The sequence below is a fragment of the Crotalus tigris genome, unplaced genomic scaffold, assembly GCF_016545835.1.
Source record: "Crotalus tigris isolate CLP2741 ecotype Arizona unplaced genomic scaffold, ASM1654583v1 scf7180000019007.31208882:3723066, whole genome shotgun sequence".
NCBI lineage: Eukaryota > Metazoa > Chordata > Lepidosauria > Squamata > Viperidae > Crotalus > Crotalus tigris.
The window spans coordinates 3486816-3512358 of record NW_024097321.1 but is presented as its reverse complement, the minus strand read 5'-3'; the positions used below and the strand labels follow the sequence as shown (position 1 = coordinate 3512358).

Below are 25543 nucleotides of genomic sequence, written 5' to 3'. Positions count from 1 at the left end.
TAAAAATACCCCAAATGGATTTGTTGATATAGTCAAGGGTCAAGTTCGTCTGAAGGAAGGCTTCACATTGACCTTAATTTGGGGAAGGCTTGGTCTACGAAGCTAATGCTGCCCAAATCTGTTTAAGGGACATAGTCTTACTTAGCATCTTTCAAATAATAAGTAGTTCCATATTGTGCCATGCTACAACATGGCTTATTTATTTTTATTTTATTTTTTTTATTAAATTTTTTTTTTACATACATATGTTAATTTTTCAACCAACAAGCTATCTGGGATCAGTTATGCTAATACATATTCAATTCCTAATCCTTCAATCTTTCCTCTAACCAACAATAAAATAAGTCCCAAGTTTGGTAGTAATCTATATCCTTTTTGTCTTTCAGTCTCATAGTTAATCTGTCCATCTGCGCATTCCAATATTTTTCTGATTATTTCTTCCTCTGGTGGTAGTCTTTCTTCCTTCCAATATTGCGCAAAGATTATTCCCGCTGCTGTAGTGACGTGTAAAATCAAATATAGACTTTGCTTGTTAATCTTTTCAGGCATTATACCTAGTAAGAAAAGTTCAGGTTTAAAATCAGATGTTCACCTAGTACTTTTTCTAACTAAGCATGTATCTTTTTCCAATAGGCCTTTGCTTTGCCACATGTCCACCAAATGTGATAGTATATGCCTGAGTTGTGCTTACATTGACAGCATCTATCTGACATATTTTAAAATATTTTTGCTAATCTTGCTGGTGGCAAGTGCCATCTATAAAACATTTTATATTGTTAATATATAATTTCTCTCCCATAGTTTTTGCCACTTTTCTAATTCTACATTGTGGCCATAGTTTTTTGCCTATCTTATTATTGTTTCTTTAACTTGTTCACTTTCCATTTCCAAAATTAACAAAAAATTGTACATTTTCTTAATTAATTTCTCATCTGAGGTTAACAAAACTTTATCAAATACAGTCTGATCTTTATAAAATCCATACATTTTCATGTTTTTTTTCATATCTATTTTGCATTTGTAAATGTGCCCACCATGACAGGTTGATCCCCTGATTTTCCAGTTATTGTTTAGATTTTAAATTCCTATAAATATTTAGAATATCTCTATATGCCCATATTTTTTCAAAGTCTACCAAGTTCAGATGTACAAATGCCTCCATCATTGATAGCCACCCTGGAATTTTTAAGTATATTTTAGCTTTAATTTTTTCCCATACTGTTAACAAGGCATTTCTTATATAGTGGTTTTGGAAATACTTATGAGCTCTATTTTTTCCATACCATAGAAAGGCGTGCAATCCCAATTGTAGGTCATGCCCCTCTAAATATAACAACCTTTTATTTCTAAGCATTATCCATTCTTTCACCCATGTTAAAACAGATGCTTGATAATACAACGCCCATTCCGGCAACCCAAATCCTCCATTTTTCTTAGCATCTTGTAATGTTTTCATCTTAATTATAGCTTTCTCCCGCTGCCAAACAAAATTCAAAACTAATGAGTTTAAATCTTGAAAGAATTTTTTCTCAAGTTTTATCGGAATTGTTTGAAACAAAAATAAAATCTTCGGCAATACATTCATTTTAACTGTAGCAATTCTTGTCTAATATTGACAATTGCAGATTCTTCCATCTTTCCAAGTCCAGCTTTATTTGTTTCAATAATTTTGTATAGTTATCTTCTTTTATTGATGAACATTTGGCCGAAAAATATATGCCTAAATATTTAACTTTTTCACCATCTGTACCTCTATTTTCTCTGGCATTTGCTTTTTATGTTTATCTGTGAGATTCTTAACTATTACCTTAGTTTTTTCTTTATTTATTTTTAATCCCGCCATTTCTCCATACTGTTCTATCTTTCCCCACAGTTTAGGAATCATCTCTAAAGGTTCTTCTAGAATAAATACTAGATCATCAGCAAATGCTTGTAACTTGTATGTTTCATCTTTTATCTTCAGTCCTTTAATTTCTGTGTCTTATCTAATCCTTCTATTTAAAACTTCCAGAGTGAAAATAAATAATAGTGGGGATAGTGGACATCCTTGCCTCGTGCCTTTTCTTATTTCAAAGCTCTCAGTACAATCTTCATTCACAATCACTTTTGCTGTCTGGTTGCTATATATTACTTTTATCATATTTATAAAGTTCTTTCCAAAGTCCATTATTTGTAATTGCTGAATCATAAATTGCCAGGAAATGTTGTCAAATGCTTTTGGGCGTCTAAGAATATTAATGCTAATTGTTTCCCTGGATGTAGTTCATAGTAGTCTAATACATCCATTCTTAAGTTGTTTTTGATTTGTCTCTTTGGTAAAAAGCCGTTTTGATCTGGATGTATAAATTCAACTAGGTATTTTTTCAATCTCTCTGCCATTATTGAAGTAAAAATTTTATAATCCACATTAAGTAATGAGATCGGTCTATAGTTCTTAACATACATCAAATCTGAGTCTTCTTTTGTTATTAAAGTAATATTTGCTTCTATCCATGTAGTTGGAAGCTTAGCATCTAACAAAAGTCCATTAAAAACATCTTTCAGCGGTTCGCTTAATATGTCTTGTAAATTTTTATAGAGCTCCGCAAGGCCCAGTGTTTTCCCATTTTTTTTATAGCCTCTGATATCTCCATCATTGTGATCCTTTCTTCTAACATAGTTTTAAATGTCTCTGGAATTTTTGGAAGTTTACTTTCTTCTAGATATTGAACAGTTCTCTCTCTTGAAGTCTCCTCTTTATCAGACAATTCCTTATAGTATTCCTTAATTATCTTTTATATTTCTTCATTTCTGAATTGTAGACAACCTTTTCCATCTATTAAGTTATGTATTATTTTCTTCTCTTTCTGTTTTTTAAGTTTATAAGCTAATCATCTTCCTGTTTTATTGGCATTTTCAAAGAAGTTTTGTTTTGTTCTCTTTGTCTGTTCTGCCAGTTTTTCTGAGTCCAACAGATTTAGTTTATGTTTTATTATTTCCATTTCTCTTTTCAAAATCTTTTTCTGTGGAGTTTTTTGTAGTTCTGTTTCTAACTTTCCAAACTTTCCTTTTAGTAATAAATATTGCTATCTTCATGGCTTATTTATTTATTTCTTGTTGGCTTAGTTTGATGCATGCATCTTTCAATCATGACATATCATTAGTCATTCATTAATTCATTCAATTCTATAAATGCCCATCATAGATAATGACTCTGGTGGGCTTACAATTAAAAAAAATACAATAAAAATATTAAAAAATATTTTAAAACAATAAAAAGAAAAAAACTAATAGAAGCATCCAAAATAAATATACATAGCAGCCAGGCTATTTTGTCAGTTAGTAATACAGCCAGGAAATGGTCCCCATAACACATTCAGTGCCTCAGGAATGGGAACACAAATTTTTTAGAGCCTTATGAAAAGCTAACAAGATTGGGGCCATTCTAATCTCCAAAGGAAGGATGTCCCATAAAGGGGGACAGACTGTGGAAAAATTTCTAACAAATAACAATTGTACATTGAGCAGCCCCCTATGGCTTCCTTAACAAACTCTCATTGAAAAATCCTTGTTATGAACCCAACCATTGCATTAAAAATGGGTGCAGAATCAAATTAAAATCTGAAACTTAATGGAGACTTTTGCTTTATTCAATACTTGTTTTCAAGTTAGTAACTCAGACTTCATGTTATAATAATGTTTACCTCTCTCTTGTCCCCTTAAACATTTCTTGCTTTTATGCACATTTGATTTCAGAGGTTTAGAAAAAAACTATTGTAGAAACCCTGATGGAGAGACTAAGCCTTGGTGCTATACAACTGATCCAAATACTCGATGGGAATACTGCAACATTGCTACTCAGTGTGATGATGTCGTCACAGTTACTGGTAAGAATATTTATATTTGTGTAATTGAGAAAGGGTCGAAGTAACTAAAATGTTTTGAACTTTTAAACAAAACTCTAGGAAAGTAAAGGTGCAAAACTAAAATAAAGTTGAGAAATAGGCAATAGAAATAGACTGGGCAAGTTGAGTGAATTCAATATGATTTAAATGAATTCAGCATGTTTTAAATGCAGATGTTGTTATGCTTATATCTATTTCATATTAGTACTTATTTACATAAAATTACAGGATCGGTTCGAAATTTTGATAGAAGTCTTCTAATTTTAGAAATAGCCAGCTATTTCTAAAATTAGTCAGAGGACTGTGAGAAGAATTTTCTTCTGATTAAAATATTTTGGATAGTGGCTTGCAACTACTACACACTTGTAAAACAGAATTGACTACATATTAGCAAATAAATAATATATTGTCACCGATCTATAACAAAAATAGAAAGGCTTGCTCTGTTTTTACTATACAATTATGTGAGAATGGGACATTGATAATAAAGCTTTTGGAAATAAAGAAGATACTATAATTTCCCACAAGTTGCTTTTATTTCTGCTTTTTTTCTTTAATGTAGCTGCTGTCCCTGCTGTTCCTCCCCAAATACCTCCCCAAATACCTGAACAGGAACCTCAACAGGTTGATGATTGCTATTATGACACTGGCTCAAATTATCGGGGTACTGCAGCAGTGACTATCACGGGGAAAAAATGCCAAGCATGGATTTCTATGCGGCCCCATCGTCACTCTAAGACACCATCTGCATTCCCAGATGCGTAGGTTTCTTGAAGTGTTCGTTATCTGTTGTGTGTGCTGGCCATTCAATGTCAAAATTCCCCTGGGGACAAAATAGCGTTGTTTGGGTAATACACAACAGGCGCAATGAACTGTTTCTCCTTTCTCCAAGTGATCTCAATATGTAGCTGATCTCCATGTGGAGAGATCCATTAGAGATCCTTTCCATGAGTAGTCATGCTGTGCACTTGGGCAGCCAGCATCTCAGAGATACTCCAGCCCTATCTACAGAGAGGAAGGACTTGATTCTTCTTGATTGTTCTTCCACTTCACTTTGGATAGAACGGGACTTCTTGTGAGTGTGATCAAGCACAAAGCTCAAATACTTTGGCCCAAAATGAGAAGAAAAGACTCATTGGAAAAGACCCTGATGTTGGGAAGGATTGAAGGCAAAAGGAAGAGGATGGCAGAGGGGGAGATGGTTAAATATGACATTGATGCAATGAACATGAATTTGGGCAAACCTGGGGAGATAGTGGAAGATAGGGTGACCTAGTGTGCTAAGGTCCATGGGACCACAAAAAGTCCGACATGACATAGCAACTGAAAAACAACAAACTTGGGTATGATAAAACCTGCAGGGTGATGAGATAGTGTTCTATATATTTTTTATAACTACGTAATACTTAAGAAAAAGGGAACAATATGGAACAAAGGTGAAGCCGCACATCTATCTGAACATGGAGATTTGTTGGCAGTTTTATCTGAAAATTTGATAGGAAAAAACTTTTTGCCTCTACGATTGACAGAAATATTTAATATGACTATTATAAAGATATAAACAAGTATTAGATGGCAAAGAACCAGAACTTGTAGAATATTGTTTTGAGATAATGAGAGATGGCTTTCTAAACATAATTCATTCTTTGTCTATGGATATTCTCAGCATCCCAAGAAATATTCATGATGGACTTCCATCCCCAAGTTGCCCTTCTCTGCTCTATAACATAACATTTAACTCACTTTATGCATTTATTAATAGGGACTTGAGAAGGAACTATTGCCGAAACCCTGATGGTGACAAAGCACCCTGGTGTTATACTACTGATCCTGAGACAAGGTGGGACTACTGCAATCTACAGAAGTGTGCTAAACCGGAAACTTCGCAGACATTGACACTAAACATTGGTATGACTTCTCCTCTTCTCCTAGATTACAAACAACCAGGCAAAAGCTAATCTTAAACTGTGAATGACACTGTTTTCAATGCAGAGAAGAGAGGCTCAGTGGCTGGAGATAACTCCACCTCAAGCCATGAGATTTTAAAGAGACCATTAGCAATCCATAGCCACGTTCATTGTTCTTTCTATATGTTCTATTAATTTTTCAGATAATTATTTCTGAAAAAATTATGCATAAGAGCAGAGGAGCAGATTTTAGGACTTAAGAGTTCTGAGAGATCTGGCTATTTCCTACCTCTCCCCTCACTTAATTTTGATTTTTTTTTTTTTTTTTTTTTTTTTTTAGGAACGGGCAGCTTTGGGGATTTTACCATGACTCCATATTTTATTCTTAACATCAATATTTCCTTCCAAACTTTGTTTAATCTTTGTCTGTACTTCAATAGAAGTCATACTCCATTTTGATGAATTTTCAGGGACAATTAGATAATTAAGCTCATCTGAGAAACTTATTTCAAGATAAATAGATATAGGACTGAATATATACATTTACTTACTTGAATGTAAGTTTCATTGAACTTGGTGGTCAGTTTTTTGAGTCATCACATATAACATTGGTGCTCAGGTTTCATACTGAAATGTCATCAACGATTCTGTCAAAGAATCATGGAGTTACCAGAGCAGAAATAAAAAGAAAAAAAATTTCTGAGAAGGAAATTTGTTTTAATAGGCATTCCACTATTATAGTAGTCATTTATTCCATCTGCGTAGCACAATATTTCATTGATTACTATGTATCCTGCTGAAAATATTTTGAAGTTCCACGTTTCTACATGTACCAAAGATTGAGACTCACTGATAATCCACAATAAGATTATTCTGAGTTCTGACAACTAAAAGGCCATACATAACGAGGTACCATTTAAATACCACACACAAAATAGCCCAAAGCACACACACTGCTAGAGAGAAGTTCCCTGAGGATGGGCTCTCCATAAGTCCAAAAGCTCAAAAGACTAAACCTCTGGTCCCAGTGACCATCCCAGATTATTCCGGTGTATAAGACGACTTTCTAAAGCCTGAAAATCTTCTCAAAGGTCAGGGGTCGTCTTATACGCAGGAATATACGGTAGCTGTTCTCTGAATTTAAAACCAATCTGCCCCCTAGTGGTCAGCCCTATTTTTTTTACAGAAATAAGCACTAACAGGACAAAGCTTTCTAGCAGCAAAGGAGCTCCTATTGTGCTCATCTATAAACAGAAATTCAGTATCGTACTGTATTTTCTGGCATATAAGATGACTTTCTAAAGCCTGAAAATCTTCTCAAAAGTTGGGGGTCGTCTTATACGCCCAGTCGTCTTATACGCCGGAATATATGGTAAATCCTGTTCTGAGTCTTCCTTCTTTCCTATTTCATTTCAATCTATTTTGCTTTATTTCATCTATTCCTTTTGTTTCTACTCATAAACCTCAGGTGATTCTTAATTCTCATTTCTGAGACGGTAAAATTATTCATTCCCCTTTTTCTTCAGATAAGCCATCCCTGCAGTCCTATCAGAAAGGCCTGTAAAAGTTGGGCCCTTTCACCTTAAATCCAGCATTTACCACATGAATGTTGAATTGCTTTTAAGGCCCTTTGGGGTTACAGTCCAGAGAATGTCAGAAACTAAAACATTCAGAAGTAATCTGGGCTTCACTTCTTGCAACATGAAAAGTCTTGCCCTCACTGTTCTCTTCAAATAGCCCAAATGTTGCTATTTCAGGCCATAGCCATTGGTAAAATTAACAACTCTAATAAAGGAGAATATTTGTAGGTCAGGATTGACGTGGTGCTCTTTGGGCTTGCTTGTTTTCTTGCAGATATTTTATTACCCAATCTAGGTAATAATATCATCAGTGGAAGTAAGGTGTGCAGCATGCTGTCAGTTTATATTCTGGTGGCTTGCCCTGTCAATGTTGGAGGGGTGGTCTTAGAAATTCTTTGGTTGGGCTGTTTTCTGTTGGCTTCTTTGGCAGTTTCTTGACAGCAAACTGCACTCATTACTAGCACTGATGATGTTACCTAAGTTGGGTAAAGAAACATCTGCAAGAGAGCCCCGAGGACTTTTCATTAATAACTCTAATGGCATACAATGGCAGCTCCCAGAATTTCTCATAAAAGGAAATAGCTATTCAACCTGTGCTGAAATAAATCTGTATCCTATATACAGATAGCAAATTCTAATTCATCCTTTTCCCCTCTTTAAAGACTGTAGGGTTGGAAGTGGTAGAGACTATCGTGGACATATTGCAACCACAGAGAGTGGTAGGACCTGCCAAGAATGGCAATCACAGGTCCCTCATGAACATACTTCTTTCACACCAGAGACTCACCCAAGGTCAGGACTGGAGAAAAATGTAAGTACCATTGGCGACGACAAGAATCAGATCCTTGACTTAACAATTGTCAATAAGAAAGACAAAAAAAAAAATCCTGAATAATGGACATGGTAGTACCTGGAGAAGGGAAAAGAGAAGAGAAAGAACTGGAGAAAAATCACAAAATACAAAGACCTGTAAATAGAAGTAGAAGGACTATGGCAAAAGAAAGAAAGCAAAGATAGTACCAATAATAATAGACACCTTGTATACAATCCCAAAATATCTGCTGCATACCACCAGCATTGATAAGCAGATACAATTGCCAAATTCCATCTAAACAGCTGAGTGTGACCAACTATAATAATAACAATATTATCAGACAAGTTTATGTTCAGGTTTGTGACAAGAATTATAAAAGTGTCCTTTCCCCATCAATATCTCTTGTTCTTGGACATGATTTCTTCTTTTTCCCCCTGTTATTTCTATCCTTCCCTTCTCCTCTATCAATATTCTATATCTTGCTCTAAAATTTATTTAATTAAAAAACACGACATTGTAGTAAATTGAAATCACTTATTACAATGTATGTTTTTAAATATTTTTTATCCTGCCTTTATTGTTTTTTATAAATAATTCAAGGTGGCTAACATATCCAATGCTCCTTCCTCCTATTTTTCCTATCACAACAAGCCTGTGAGGTGGATTGGGCTGATACAGGGGTCTCCAAACTTGTCAGCTTTAAGACTTGTGGACTTCAGCTCCCAGAATTCTGGGAGTTGAAGTCCACAAGTCTTAAAGCTGACAAGTTTGAAGATCCCGGGGCTGAGAGATTGGCCCAAAGTCATCCAGCCAACTTTCATGCTTAAGGCAGGAGTAGAACTCACAGTCTCCTAGTTTCTAGCCTGGTGCTTTAACCACTAGACCATGGGTAGGCAACCTTGGCTCTTTTATGACTCGTGGACTTCAACTCCCAGAATTCCTGAGCCAACCTGATTGAAAATGACATAATGCAAAACTCGGACACAGTGGAGGTTATTGAATTATTGTTAAGGCTACTAAAAGAAGTGTAAAGATTTGTGTTTGTGATAGGAGAAACAGAAGGTAGCAAAAGGGCTCACTCTTGAATGACAGACCATGATTTTTGGGCAAGGCAATATCATGTCGGTACTATATATAAATAAATGACTACTATTTCACCTCATGTTCCCATAACTATATTCATTTTATTATGCCAACATTTACTTTGGCTGAGTTTTTTAAACTAGTGAGGCTAAATGTATTCCAGTCTTATTAATATTACTTTATTTCTTTACAGTATTGCAGAAATCCTGATGGTGATACAAATGGTCCTTGGTGCTATACAACAGATAAAAATAAAGGCTGGGAATATTGTGATGTTCCACAGTGCTGTAAGTACATTATTCATAAGTGCGTTATTATTCTGAGGGTGAGAAATCCTTGTTTAATGAGAAACAATGATGGATGGGGCCACAGTGGGATAACCATAACTGGCAAAGGCTATTTAATTTTTATCATCTTCTCTTCTGCTGCTTTTCACTGTAGAATTTACTCTCCCTGCCCAAAATTCTTCTCCCCACATTCAGTTGAGTAATTTAGATGTAAGGGAGGGCCAGATTAAGACCAATGGATGTCCTAAGCATAGCCCATCAGTAATGCCCCTCTTCCCTTCCGTTGCTTAACTGACAAGACATTACTCAATAAAAGTAAAGTTTGGATGTTGCAGTAAAAGAATTGAGAGCAAGATAACTGGGGCGGGGGAGATTCTATGTTGCCCCTTCCCCCACTGCCCTTGATGCCCTAAACCAAGGGTAGGCAACCTTGGCTCTTTTTTGACTCGTGGACTTCAACTCCCAGAATTCCTGAGCCAGCCATGCTAAGCCATGCTGGCTCAGGAATTATGGAGTTGAAGTCCACGAGTCATGAAAGAGCCAAGGTTGCCTATCCCTGCCCTAAACACATACTTATTGTTCTTAATGATTAATTTGCTGAAGATGATAAAGGCTGCAGCCAGAAGTTAGACTGCTGATTCCCATTGCTGACTTCTCAATTTTGTTATATTTCATTTAAAAGATTTTATATCATCTCTCTCTCTCCCTCTCTCTCTCTCTCTCTCTCTCTCTCTCTCTCATCTATCTATCTATCTATCTATCTATCTATCTATCTATCTATCTATCTATCTATCTACCTGTATCTGTCTACAGTAGATCTATTTATCATCTATCTCTATCTTTCCATCTATATCCATCAATTGTCTATCATCTAACATCTATCATCTAATCTATCAACTATCTATATTGATCTACCATCCAACCATCTGTCTGTCTGTGATCTTGATGTACTATGACAAAAAGTATTTCAGTGGTTTACACTAAAAAATTCCAAAGAGTTTTTCATGCTGAACTAAATAGCTTAAGGTTGTTTTTGATCACAGTAGCCATCTCTAATACCCTGTGCTTGCCCCATCATGCGCAAACACAGGGTGCACGTGGTTCTCTTCAGATACCCCCAACTGAACTATTTCAGGCTTCAGCTATTGATGAAATTATTAACTCTTAAGCTTTGGATTTATTCCCCCAGAAACAATGGAAATTCGTCTATCTTACAACTCTCCCATTCATATTTCAGCTGTTCCTGATGATGGATGTGGAAAAGCCAAATATCCACCCCTTCTTTGTTTTGGAAGAGTTGTCGGTGGCTGTGTTTCAAATCCCCATTCCTGGCCCTGGCAAATCAGTCTCCGTATTCGGTATTAAATATAATATAAATATCTTACATACTGCAGTTGTAGGTAAAATAAGAGGAGGAAGGAATATTTGGTATGTTTGCTACCTTGAACTATTTATAAAAATAATAAAGGTGGGATATAAATAAATAATAGGATTATTTATTATACTTTTCATCCACCTAATCAGCAAAAATCTTTCTGTGTTGTTATATTCTGGTCTTGGATTGTGATTTTTCTCCCATGTTCTATTTGATTTGCTATTTTTATTGTTCATTTATTCTTCTATTTATCACTCAGGGCTTGTACCTTCCTTATTTGAAACTTTTCAATGAACTTGTTTATAGATCTTTTTTTTTAAAGGACCAGATTATTTTCCCCGAAGTTCTAAATAGCAGCACATCTTTCCTTGCCAAAGCTTGTTTCTCTATACAGTTTGTCCTTGCTTAATGACCATTTGTTCAGCAACCATTCGAAATTACAACTGTGCTGAACAAAGGGACTGATTACGTACACCTGAGCTTGCAGGACACGCACGGTCACGTAATTGTGATCTACGCATTTGGCAAGCATTCATACTTACGACAAGTTGCCAAGTGCCTCATGATCATGTGATCACTGTTCATAGTCTTCCCTGCTGGTTTCCTCAGGAAGTCACTAGGGCAGTGGTTCTCAACCTGTGGATCGGGACCCCATTTGGAGTCGAATGACCATTTCACGGGGGTCGCCAAACAACGCAGTCCGCCATTTTTCCCCCCTTTTTCTTAGCTGTGCTACTCCCTTTTATTCTATTGGCTTTTGAAAGCCAATAGAATAGACTCTCTTGAATAGAGTCTAATTCTATTGGCATTCAAAAGCCAATAGGAATTGTCCAGGCTGTCTCTGCCCTGCTGAGCCCGCCAAAAGTCCCATTCTGCAAACAGTGCTGCAAGTTGTCTGCAGCGAAGGCGAGCTGTCTGGAAGTTTCCACCCCTCCCTTCTGAGCAACTACTACAAATGTAAGTAAAAGAGGGCCAGGGGTGGGAGGTGGGAGGCCGGCGGGCGCAGGGAGGGTTGCTGGCGCGTGGGGCCCGGCGGGTGCCTTACCTCCCTTGGGTTGGGCCAGCTGGTGGCCCAGCCGGTGGTCGGCCTGCTCAGTCTCTGCCGCTTGCCAGCTACGCCTCGGCCGGCACAGGGGGCGGCACCACGCATGCGTGGCACTCCCGGGCAGGGAAAGTCCTCGACTTACGACTGATTGGGTAGTCCTCGACTTACGACCGGTTGGGTAGTCCTCGACTTACGACCGGTTGGGGGTTGTGGCATTAAAAAGGTTGAGAACCACTGCACTAGGGAAACCGGAAGGAAACGCTGCAAGCTGTTGCCACCTGGCTGGTTCCAGGTGGCTGGCTGAAAAAGTCCCATCCTGAAATCCAAGTTTGGATTTCTGCCTGGATTTCCGGATTTCCAGACCTTTTCCAGCCAGCTTCCTTTGCATTTTTGCTCTCAGAGGGGTTGGATGATCTGTCATGAAGGGACTTCTTCATTCAGCTTCATTGAGAGCAAAAACACCGCCTGATGGATTGATTTAAGCCTGCTTGGGGTAGAGTTCTCTGGCAGGCAGAAGGGGAATTGCAGCACTGAGCTGGAGAAGAGAAGCTCGAAGAAACTGAATTATGAAAATCCAAGTTCTTTTCTCCAGCTCATTGCTGCTGTTCTCTTCTGCCCATGAATGGGAGAGCTTCAGCAGACAGTTGTTTTGTTCCATCCATTTAATGACCACACCTGAGTAAACTAGGAATGTCAAATAATGTCAGATCAGATCACGTGGTGACCTTCTTTATGGTCAGTATGACTTACGGCTCAATTATGGTTATATGTTGAGGACTACTTGTATACCTTAGCTATTGACAAAATATATTATTCCACATGGGTGAAATTAGCTTGAATTTCGCTTCCAAGCAAGCAGTAAAGCCTTTATCCCAGGGGTGTCAAACTGGCGGCCCGTGGACCAGCTGAGTCACACTAAGGCCACGCCCACCCCGGCTCCACAAAGGCAAAAAACATTGCAATATGTCACAATATGTCACATGATGCGATCAAGTTTGACACCTGTGCTTTATCCTCTCACAAAATCTTGGTGCCAGATGTTCCCATGTTTACATTCCTTCTCCGAGCCTTCTCTTTTGTGGCTGACATGAAGATACGGTTATCTTCAGACATCATTTTGCACGAGGAAGAGAGAAGTTAATTGTGCAATGTTATATCACTCAGGATCTTTCCCCAGCTGCTTCTATCCATGGCACAAACATACAGTGGCAACATTTCCGCCACCATCGCATGATGTTCTCTCCAGCCCATGAGTGAGACAGGCCTAAATTGTCTTTAACTACAACTTTATTAAAATAGTATTTCTTCTCTTATTGTGATAGTGCCACAAAGTAGCCTGAAAGGGTGTAAAATATCCTGGACTTTGTCATTCACCTCTCTGGAAGAGAGTCAACTGGTTATGTTGACTTCAACAGAGATAACAGTAGAGACAGACCTGGGATTGGCTACAATTTTCATGCTGGTATAGTATTTTTTCAAATCATTGATTAGTGGATAGCAGCACTTCAATTCAGCAGTGGTGAAAGGACTCACTGTATACAGTGCATTCAAAATAATAGTACTAGCAACAACAACAACAACAATAATAAAACTAACAATAATAATGAAGACGTAAAGGCTCTCTCAGATAACATTTGACTCCTGGGAACTATATATCCATGACTTAGTAGTAATACCTGGAAGTGGTTTGCCAATGCCTTCAACTTCCAAGTCTAGCATGCATCTGTGAGATCTCCATATGGTCTCCCATCCTAGCACTAGCCAACTCTATCCTTGTTTGGAACAGTGTCATGAGCAATTATTATCCTCTTCACATTTACCTTGTACTATTGAAACAGTGCTTTTTGCATTCTGTTGTTGCTTTCCCTAATGGTTCACATCTGTTTCTCATCTAAACTTGTAATACATTGTTAATTTAGCTATCCCTTTGCATGATTGATCCGCAAAGCCTAAAGCCATAATAAATCTTGTACTTAAGGTAGTACAAGACTCTGCTGTGCAAACATGGCTTCACTCTCTAAATTTATTAGTCAAAAAGAAGCAAGAAAAGAAATGCCGTTCAGTTTGCTATGAACTGTGTAACTGTAAATTTAAACCATTTTATGGATGCTGGTATAATGCTTGAGAATGAGGAGATTGAATGAAGAATGGATAGCCTCTGATTTCTATGTGAATTATTTACTGTAAAATTAATCTTCTGTTTTCTTTTTTTTTTTCAGTTACAACAATCTACATTTTTGTGGTGGCACATTAATACATCCACAATGGGTTCTGACGGCAACTCACTGCTTAGACCGGTAAAACTTTTATTTGTACACTGCCCAGAGTCCTTCTTTGAGGGAGATGGGCAGCTTCAAAATATGATAAATAAATAAAAATACAACTTTCCTTGGGCAAGAGACCAGATTTTCCAAATCCAATGCTATTGGTTGAATGGGTTGAAATGTCAACTAGCAAAATTTACCACCTGGGAATTCTGGAAGTTGTGGTCACTCCACAGGTAGAAAACGCCAGGATGCTGTACCTGGGTTGCAGAAATTCAGTTGACAGTCAGTTGGCAGCAAAGAGTTAGAGCTCTCTGGGTCTGTTTGGGACCATACTGTGGTGACCTGGATCATTTTGGGCCCATTATATTAGCCCTAGTAGGTATTTGTCAGATTATGGCAAATCTGCTATTATGATAAATATGCCATTGAGTTTAGCATTAGCCATGTTCAGAGTTTAATTCACTCTGGTTTATATCCCATCCTTCAACACAATTCTGAGAACAGAAGTTTCTAATCTGTTTGCAGCTGGCAATCTGTTGGATGTACAGACATCTCACCATAACACTAGAAATTTCAATGTTATACAAGATTATTTGGGGAGGGGGAGGAAAACAAGTAACAGAAATCAGTAGAAAAAAGCAATGTGTAATTTCTGAGAATTAATACATTGTCAACAGAGCTGGGGTGCTTTCCATTGGAAATGCCCGAATGACAGCAAAACCTCCTTATAAATAGCAAATTGTGGCTCAGTTCACAGTTTGTTCCAAATATGATTTGTTTGGATCTGGCTTTGTCATGTGCAAACGTCTCTATTGTGGCCTGGCATACCTACCAAATAGGTTCCCAGAAGAACCTGATGGCAAAAAGGACAGACTAAGTTTTCTCTAAAATAGACATATAAGACATAATCATGCAGTATAATAGTATAATCATACCATGCAGAAGAGACAATCAACAAACCAAAAAGGTAATTAAAAAAAAAACCAAAACACCTCTCCACCAGAAGTCACTATCCAGATGAGCATAGATTAACAGAAAGATCAACAATCAAGAAATAAACAATACCCCAATCAAGGAACTGCCGAACTAGCTAACAGTAAACAGCCCAACCAAATAACCTCCAAGATCAGCCCCACCCCTAACCCTAACAGGGCAAGTCACTAGAATATAAACTAAGAACAAACCCCACTCCTTACTAGCAGTAATGACGTTACCTAGTTTGGTCAATGAAACGTCTGCAAGAAGCCAACCAAGCTCAGAGAACACCAAGGACCCCTCCTATATTTTCTCTCTTTCTCAGCTACTTTCTTTGAGTAATTGCACATGGAAAACGAGCTGTAACTCCAGGATCAGAAGATCCTGCTTTGGATACACAAAAAGCCAGCCTAATTGGCCTACTTAATTGGCCTCTCTGTCCAGGACTGGCAAGGCCCTGCATCTAAAGCAGGGGTTCCCAACTGGGGCTGTGAGACAATATTCCAGGGGGTGCCAAAACTTGGGTTTTCAAAATTATAGTTTGTTGCCATTATTTCGGACTTTTGTAAGGGGTGCAAGTATATATCAGCAGTGTTTTAGGGGTGCGGGGTATAGAAAAGGTTGGGAGCCGCTGATCTAAAGCTTTGGGAATCACTTGCCAAGTGGCAGAGTGGTAATACTGAACTGTACAGTATGGAATAGTGGTCTGGCTCCGTGTTTCAGCTTACTTTGTTTCTCCCAAAGATGCTTTTTCACGAGGCAACTAGACTTTCTTGTTTTTCTTTGAAGGAGTTTCGCTTCTCATCCAAGAAGCTTCTTTAGCTCTGACTGGATGGTGGGGAATGGAAAGATTTATACTCCTGCAGACAGCTGTTCATTTGCATTCTTTTAGCGATGAACAGCTGTCTGCAGGAGTATAAATCTTTCCATTCTCCATCATCCAGTCAGAGCTGAAGAAGCTCCTTGGATGAGAAGTGAAACGCCTTCAAAGAAAAACAAGAATGTCCAGTTGCCTCGTGAAAAAGCTCCTTTGGGATAACTATGACCTGGATGACTGAGAATCTCCATAGACATTCCTTTGTTTCTCTATAAAGAACAAATAACTTCAACCAATGATGTATACATTGTAGATTAACAGCAATTAATACCATTTAGTAAGTGAATATAATTAAATAACTATTGGCATCTGATGCCTGGTATCTGATATTCTGGTTTTCCATAATTCCCCCAAATGTTCCCACTGAAACAGTGAGTTCTAGTCATTTAGCTTGTTAAGTCCAGCACATTTTTTTTCCACAGTTCTCAGAGCTAGCCTGGCCCAATTTGTCCTACCTGCAGACTTACATAACACAGATCAAGCTATGGTTCCAGTCTTCAGAAATTCTCATTGAATTGTTGTCTTCTTATCTAACTGAGTTGTGGATCTATGAAGATATTCTCACCTGGGAAATTTGTTTTTTTTTTAGGTCACCCAGTCCTACCTTTTACAAAGTGTCGCTTGGCCTGCACACGGAGGCAGCTTCTGAACCATCTGCCCAGCATCGCAATGTTCAGAAAATGTTCAAAGAACCAAACAGGGTAGACATTGCCTTGCTGAAATTAAGCAGGTATCCTTTGAGCTACCATATTTATCTTTAATAATCAATTTATCTTCCATTCCAGAATTCCTTGCTGTCAATATACTAACATTGCTTAACATGACATTTGAATTGATCCAATTTCATTATGGGTCAGTAGTTGTCTGAAGTAGTTTCCAAATTTATTGATGCACACTGTGCCTCTTGTTTTCAGGTAGTGGCATTGTAGTTATGGACAAAATCATTGTAACTGGGGTAAGCTTTTGGCATGGAAGAATATCCATATAGTTCTTTTTAAAAAAAAATTGATATAGATTGGTTTATGTACAATTTAGGAGTAAGAATACTAATATATATAGGTTAAGTATGATGGTTTTTTCTTTTTTTTCTTTTTTCTTTCTTCTTTTCTTTTTTTAATTATTGTTAACTTTCCTATTAATAACCCTGTACTCTGCTCTGGAAAGCGAGGGGGGGGAGGGTTGAGGGTGGGTGGGTGGGTGAGTGGGTGGGTAATGATAATATAGTCATGGTAAACGCTTGGGCATTTCCCCTATCCTGCGTTCATGTGTGTGAGAGGGATGAGAGGGGAGGAAGGAGTAGGGAGGAAGTAGGATGGTTAGAGGAGAAGGGGAGGGGAAGAGAGTAGGAGGGGAGGAGAGAAAGAGGAGGGAAGTAGGGAAGGATTAGAGAGGGTGGACACAGCCTGGGGGGAATGGGCAGGCGGTACCAATGGTTAGGAATTTATTTTATTTTGTATGAATAAATGGAAAATAAAAACTTTTTAATAAAAAAAAAGAATACTAATATATATGAAACAAATATAACCAGCAATCTATAACAACAGTACACAGCACTTGGTGCTTTTGTTGCATAAGAATCTAAGTTTGGGTCCACTAATGATAAAAATGCAGAGTTCTTTTTCTACCAGGTGATTTATTTTTATTACTTGTTTCTTAGATTTATGTCCTTCCATTCTTCCAAAAGTTCACGGTGGTATGCGTAACACTCCCTCCACACAAGTTTATGTTTTTCAAGTTTTGGGTTATCTGATCTCAGTTCGTCTATTCTAAAGTAATACTTCTCAAACTTGGTAACTTACGCGTGGACTTCAACTCCCAGAAGTCGTTCCCAGAATTCTGAAAATTGAAGTCCACGTATCTTAAAATTGCCAAGTATGAGAAATATGAGTATGTGTAAACTCATCCTGGAACAGACAATGCATTTCCCGGAAATTTTGTCTTTGGCTAGATTCCAGCTTAAATTTGGGAAATTCCTACTATTTTTTTTTTCTTAACCTCCCCCCCCCCACCAAGCTTGATACCCTTTCTTGCTCCTTTGCTTCCAGAGAAGTGTAAAGACAGGTAGTCCTCGACTTACAACAGTCCGTTTAGTGACTGTTCAAATTTACAATGGCACTGAAAAAAGTGACTTATAACCCTTTTTTACCCTTAACAACCTTTGTGGCATCCCCATGGTCACATGATGCTGGGCAACTGGTTTATATTTATGACGGTCGCAGTGTCCTGGGGTCATGTGATCATCTTTTGCGAACTTCTCACAAACAAAGTCAATGGGGAAGCCAGATTCACTATCTTAACAATAACAGTGATTCACTTAACAACTATAGCAATAAAAGTCGTAAAATGAAGCAAAACTCACTTAACAAGTGTCTTGCTTAGCAACAGAACATTTGGACTCTATTGTGGCTGCAAGTCAAGGACCACCTGTATCTCATTTCAAAACACAGGCTTTTTTCAGCCCACTTGGGAGGTATTTGTGGGTTTTTTGCTGGAAAATAGCTGATAATGTAGAATAGCATGAAAACAAGCTGACTTCATAAAAGAGCCACAGTAGAGCAATGTTTCTCAACTTTAAGATGGGTGGACTTTAACTGTCAGAGTTCCCCAGCCAGCATGGGAGTTGGGAGTTGAAGCCCACCCATCTTAAAGTTGCCACGGTTGAGAAACACTGCACTAGAGACCACAATGATGCTGAAACTAGTTAATAGTTTTTAGTTCTTTATTCATACAACATTAAGATTCAATTCTGTTATATCAAGGATTGTCTCCTGGAGGCAGCACTTTTACGAAGGATGGCTCAAAGCTAATTGTGAAGTGCGATCCTCTTACCTGTTGTTATATGGGATTATCTTTCTTTCAGAAAGTGACTATAGTAGCCAGAGTTGTTTGACTTGAAGAACAGACTAGCTGAGACAGAGAGATACGTATGCAGTCATACCATACAATGCTCAATTACAGCTACTGCATTTATGTAAACGTTATGTTTATATTCCTTTTGGAGATCAAATTCTGAAGTTTCATGTGCTTAAGGAACGGGCAAGTGAGCTGACTTCACAAGGTGTAAACTTTAGCCTCCTAAGAATGTTTTGTTTAAAAACATCCAATGATTAACCAATTAGCCGCTATTAAGCCAGTTTGGTCTAGTGGTTAAGGCACAAGTCTAGAAAGCAAGAGACTATGAGTTTAAGTCCTGCCTCAGCCATGAGAGCCAGCTTGGGTGACCTTGGGATAGTCATTCCCTTCTCTCAGCCTCAGCTCACCGCACAGGGTTGTTGTTGTGGGGCAGTGTGTTGGATGGGTTTTGCCACAGAGGGTTATTTGCAAAAAAAATATAAAGGCGGGACACACACAAACCCACAGGGTAATATAATAGAGTGACTAGAATGAAATATCATTTTTCTTCCAGCCCAGTAAAGATCACCAATGAAGTCATTCCAATCTGCTTGCCTTCAGAAAATGCTGTTGTAGCAGGTGGGGCAGAATGTTATGTCACGGGATGGGGTGACACAAAAGGTGAGTAACCTCACAGAGGCTAAAAAATCCAAAATATCCACCATTCTGTTACTGCATTTCTTCCATTCCTCTTCCCATCTTTTTTATCAATTTATAAAACTGATGAATATTTATCGATGGATTTTATCTCTTATACATCTGGGGAGACTTGGAATGAATGAATGAATAAAAATGAATGACTGCTTTTATATTTATTACCTGGACACAACACAATTTAGTCACTATGGGAAATTTGGGGAAGAAAAATCTTTATTAATGGAGTGTACTTTACAATAGGATGTTTCAGGCTTCTGGATGTTTCTTGGGTGGGTAAAGTGGTGGCTGAGATGGAGATCAGTATTAATTTAACAAAGAAAGGAGTTCTACTTGTATTAGAGATTATACAACCCCACACAAATTAGACACATTTCTGTTTTAACATGGGCAGCCATATAATTTTAATAAGAAAATATTTTGCAAAACACTTGGTTAAGAGTAATAGTGACCATTTGCAGTTATGACAGTGATGAAAAAGTAACTTTGTGACAAGTGCTCACATTTATGACCACAGATCTGTAAAGCTGAAGTATTGTGTTGGTTTCACTTGTGATTGCTAAATGAGGATTTCCTAAACTAGGTTTGGACTGCAAAATCCATATGACCACTAGATGGCAGCAAAGGATTATACTATTTTTTTAATTTTCTGAGCTGCCAATTCGCAGTCATATAGAATTTTTAGGGAATAACAGGGTGGTAAAAAAGGAGTTTTTTTATATAGTGCCGTATTTGGTGATGATGATGCTTCCCTGAGCATATTAGAATATTATTGGTTTTGTTTTATACCCTGAACAAATTATGCCTGCATCCTGAAACTTTAAGTAACATTTCCATTAAAAAACAAACAAGCTAGAAGAATATATCTGCTCTCATTCTTATCAGATCAGGAAACATACATTGTCCTGTATGGGTTTTCCTTTCATTACATGGGGCTACCCTTGAAAAGTACTCGGAGACTACAGTTGGTCCAGAATGCAGCCGCGCGAGTGATAGCGGGTGTTCCTCGGTACACCCACGTTACACCTATTCTCTGCGAGCTGCACTGGTTGCCTATTGGTCTCCGGGTCCAATTCAAGGTGTTGGTTATTACCTTTAAAGCTCTATATGGCTCAGGGCCAGGCTATTTGCGAGACCGCCTACTACCTCATAGTTCCCTTCGTCCGGTTAAATCCCACAGGCTGGGCCTCCTTCAGGTCCCGTCGGCCAAGCAGTGCCATTTGGCGGGGCCACGGGGGAGGGCTTTCTCTGTGATGGCGCCCACGTCTTGAAACCAGCTCCCCCCCGGAGATTAGGACCGCTCCCACCCTGTTGGTTTTCTGCAAGCTGCTTAAGACCTGGCTTTTCCGGCAGGCCTGGGGTTTATAAAATCTGACCCCTGGATGAATGTTACTGTATTGTTTGTCTTGTTAAGTTATATTGTGTTTTTATTGTTAGCCTCCCAGAGTCCTGCGGGAGTGGGGCGGTTTATAAATTTTAATAAATAAATAAATAATAAATATTTCCTCCCTCCCCTCTGCTTTTCAAAGGAACTGGTGGAGAAGGCTTCCTTAAAGAGACTGGCTTCCCTGTCATTGAAAATAAAGTGTGTAATCGGCCTGAGTTTCTAAATAACAGAGTCCGCAACCATGAACTTTGTGCTGGCAATATTGATGGCATATCTGATAGCTGTCAGGTAAGATATGTTTCCATCCTATCACTGAAGAAGGAAACCGTTTAGTATTATATGTTGGCTTTGTAGATAAACCCAAGGATATTTCAATGTTTTTCCCAGTGAAAATGCCATCTTCAGAGGGCTTTTCCCTCTCATTATTACAGCAAGTGAAGAAAAGATTCATTTTATCTCCATATGTATCCCGAAACCGCGTTTCCAAGCTATATTGAGGATGTTTTTATGATTCTCCAGTACTATTTGCTTTATTTCTTGTTTGTTTTATCTTTGTCTGTACTTTTATTTCTTTTAATCTTATGAGCCATCCAGAGGCAGATGCTGAGATGGGTGGCGAGATAAATCAACCAGTTAATTAAATAAATATCTGCTGTGATCCTCTGAGTTAAGAACCCATCCAGTTCATGTTATTTGTATAATATGACGTTGTATAACATCCCCCCTTTGGGTCTAGTTTGACCCTCATGAAGTCCTTTTTATGATTAGCTTGGTAAGAGATTGTCAGGCAATAAACGTCATCCAGTGAGAATAATGTGTAACTCATCTTACACATGTTGATTTCTCTTGCACTCATGTTCATTTTTTGTAAACATTTGGTTCCAGGGTGACAGTGGGGGACCTCTGGTCTGTGAAGAGCAAGGACGATATGTGCTACATGGAGTCACCTCCTGGGGTCTGGGCTGTGCCCAGCCCATGAAACCTGGTGTTTATGTGCGAGTGTCTCGTTTTATTCCATGGATCCAAAGAATACTGAATGAAAATTGAGCTGCCCGTAACCTCTTGCCGAAATCAACAAAGAGAGAGAAGAATAAGTAGAAGTGAAGTGCAATATTATGAAATCATTTACATGAATGTAAAATAAATCTCATGAATATCCTGTAAGCATCCTTTTCTTTGTTGGTTTGTTTACAAGATGCCTGAGTTTGTGGAGCAGTAAACTATGTTAGTTATGATGTAGAAAATCTGAGAAAATTGAATCACTGGCATTTGGCAGGATTAATAGCCACTGAAGGAGGAAACTTTTTGGTATTATAGCATGACTTTTGATCTGTGGGACACATGGCATCTAGGTCATCTAATTGTGTGTCTGTCTATCTGTCTGTCTATCTATCTATCTATCTATCTATCTATCTATCTATCTATATATATATATATCATCTGTCTGTCTGTCTTTCTGTCTGATCATCTTTCTATCAGGAGCAGTGGTAGAATGCAGTATTGCAAGCTAACTTATTGCTCACTGCCAGCAGTTCAGTCCTGACTGGCTCAAGGTTGACTCAGCCTTCCATCCTTCCGAGGTTGGTAAAATGAAGACCCAGATTGTTGGGGGCAATATGCTGATTCTGTAAACCTCTTAGAGAGGACTGTAAAGCACTGTGAAGTAGTATATAAGTCTAAGTGCTATTGCTATTGTTATCTCTAATCTCTGTCTGTCTGTCTGTCTGTCTATCTATCTATCTATCTATCTATCTATCATGCATCCATCCATCTAGGTCATCCATCCATCCATTCATCAATATCCTCCTCCTCCTCCATCATCCTCCATCATCATCATCATCTCTTTAATCTACTTACCTACCAATCTACCTACCTAGTATCCAGAAGAATACAATGTGGCTCCAAAAGGAAAGACTCTTTCTTAAGATGAGATGGAGAAGGATTTCCACAAAATTTCTGTACAGCAGTGTTGGATGGCTATGATGGTGGAAGGCTCAGATTCAATTATTTCTACAAATGGCATCATCATCTTTAATGCTGCCTTACATTCATTGCTCATTCTGCTTCATGAGCACCATGAGTGAAAACTCATCAAGAAATGTTTCACCAAGTTATAACTGAATATATTCCCCTCTGACTACTTCTGTTTTACATATTATTTTGTCTGACTTGCTTTGAGTCACTTTTAGAGTGCATCTAAAACCATGGCTAAAAAGAAAGCCTAGCCCAGTATAATGTGTGGACCCTGTCACTGACCAGAGAGAAACCAGATAGGAGATTTAATCTGGCTTTATATTCAGTGCTGAATTATAATGCCAGTAATGTTAGTTATGTATGTGTGAAAAAATTGAGATGGCTTTTGCTTCAAGAAAAAGTGTTGAAATGTAAGGGAGGTTTTAAGGCAAAGCTCGTTTTGATCTTAGTATTGCCTCCTATAATGGGGTTATGAAGTCTGAGCTTCAAAGCAGTTAATCAGGAGTAGAGAGCAAGAGTATTCTAGAACCTTCTCCTGTCATCTAGTGATTGAATTTTTTTCAGTTCAGATCTAATAATAATAATAATAAAGTTGGAAGGGACCTTGGAGGTCATCGAGTCCAACCCCCTGCTCAGGCAGGAAACCCTACATCATTTCAGACAAATGGCTGTCCAGTCTCTTCTTAAAAACTTCCAATGTTGGAGCATTCACCACTTCTGGAGGCAGGTTGTTCCACTGGTTAATTGTTCTAACTGTCAGGAAGTTTCTCCTTAGTTCTAGGTTGCTTCTCTCCTTGATTAGTTTCCACCCGTTGCTTCTTGTCCTGCCCTCAGACCTTTTGGAGAATAGCTTGACTCCCTCTTCTTTGTGGCAGCCCCTGAGATATTGGAGCACTGCTATCATGTTCCCCCTCATCCTTCTCTTCATTAAACTAGACATACCCAATTCCAGCAACCGTTCCTTATATGTTTTAGCCTCCAGTCCCCAAATCATCTTTGTTGCTCTTTTCTGTATTATTTCTAGAGTCTCAGCATCTTTTTTACATCGTGGTGACCAAAGCTGGATGCAGTATTCCAAGTGTGGCCTTACCAAGGCATTGTAAAGTGGTATTAATACTTCATGTGATCTTGATTCTATCCCTCCGTTAATGCAGCCAGGCACTGTGTTGGCTTTTTTGTTCTAGAATTATTGAGTCAGCTTTTGGGTTTGCAACAAGACTTCTGAACAACCCAGTGCAAAACAGATCATTGTGTACTACAAAAAAAAAACAAAAAACCTCGTTTATTTGGAAAAGGAGTGTAGGAAAAAAATGTGGCATACAAGAAATGAATTTAAAAAAATAAAGTGTGTTCTAGAAAATAGACAAGTTTAGCTTTTAAAAGCAAAGACCAAAGAACAGGATATTCTGCTCGATGCTTCAAAAGGTTTCAGCACATTAAGCTAGAGTAGAGAAGTTGGTTGGTCTAGATAGGAGGGTGCATTTGGCCTATTCTGTGTGGATCATTACTCTAACATGGATGCTAAAGCAGACATCTGCCTTCAGTGCATGCTTTCATAGAGACCTCCCCCAATGGACAAGGGACAAAGTTACTCAGGAGAGGAGTAAAACCTGCCTTGTAGCTGATTCTGCAAGCTGATAGAGAGGGAAACATTGTTCAAGGGACTTGGAGTACCTCTAGGTTGTTACTCTTCATTCTATTAAATGGAAAAGTAGCCTGTTTCTGATTCAGCGCAACTCCAAGAAACATTTTATTTGCTGGACTGAGACCACTGTTTGGATTCTAATAGAACTTAAAATGGTTATTGCTTAGGTCTGGGGGAGGGAGGGGTCTCCAAACTTGGCAACTTTAAAACTTGTGAACTTCAACTTCCAGAATTCCTCAGCCATTCATGCTGGCTGGGGAATTCTGGGAGTTGAAGTCCACGAGTCTTAAAGTTGCTAAGTTTTTTTATTCATTTTGTTCAAAAGCATCCAAAAGCATTTAAATTGCAATCTAAAATTTACTCTTTCTTTTATCCAGTATTTAAGATTACGTCCTTGTAGACACAGTGCTTAGCCAGCTACTTTTCTCCAGGCAAAGTCAGCTGATCATCAGTTTATAATTTCTGACCAGTTGCTTGGTGTGGGAGGAGAAAACAATGGGCCCATAAATCTATCTTCAGAGAGGAATCAGAGAAGAGATTTAATCTGGCTTTATATTCAGCATGCAGCTATAATGCAAGCAATGTTAGTTATGTTTGTTACAGTAGTGGCCAAAATTGTGGAAATTTTGTATGTGGAAAAGTGTATTTTTGAAGTTTGTTGGCTAATAACCACCTTTTTTGGAGTAGTACCATAAAATTATATATCAATGGAAAGATAATTTAATCAAGAATATAATGCAATTAAGTTTGTTCAATTATCTGTACTGTATTCTATGAAAAGTTATAGCCAAATAACCAGAAAAAGGAAGCACAACTTGCTTAGGTCAATATCAGGTAGCTTTCCTTCATCTGATTGTAGCCAATGAGTGTGAGTGTTTAGAGAGCCAATCAGGAGTC

General features: G+C 38.2%; 1 protein-coding gene across 1 annotated transcript in view; it reads left to right on the top strand.

Annotated features, from left to right (window-relative positions):
- Positions 1–22191, top strand: part of PLG (plasminogen) — a 35173-nt gene extending 12982 nt beyond the window's left edge. The window contains exons 9-19 of the mRNA XM_039358270.1: positions 3736–3866; positions 4447–4645; positions 5647–5792; positions 8034–8182; positions 9462–9555; positions 10793–10913; positions 14195–14272; positions 16684–16824; positions 19501–19607; positions 21170–21315; positions 21913–22191. Coding sequence (XP_039214204.1) covers positions 3736–3866; positions 4447–4645; positions 5647–5792; positions 8034–8182; positions 9462–9555; positions 10793–10913; positions 14195–14272; positions 16684–16824; positions 19501–19607; positions 21170–21315; positions 21913–22074 — 1474 coding nt within the window. The 3' untranslated portion in view covers positions 22075–22191. The remainder of the gene's footprint in view (positions 1–3735; positions 3867–4446; positions 4646–5646; positions 5793–8033; positions 8183–9461; positions 9556–10792; positions 10914–14194; positions 14273–16683; positions 16825–19500; positions 19608–21169; positions 21316–21912) is intronic.
- Positions 22192–25543: the final 3352 nt, after the last annotated feature.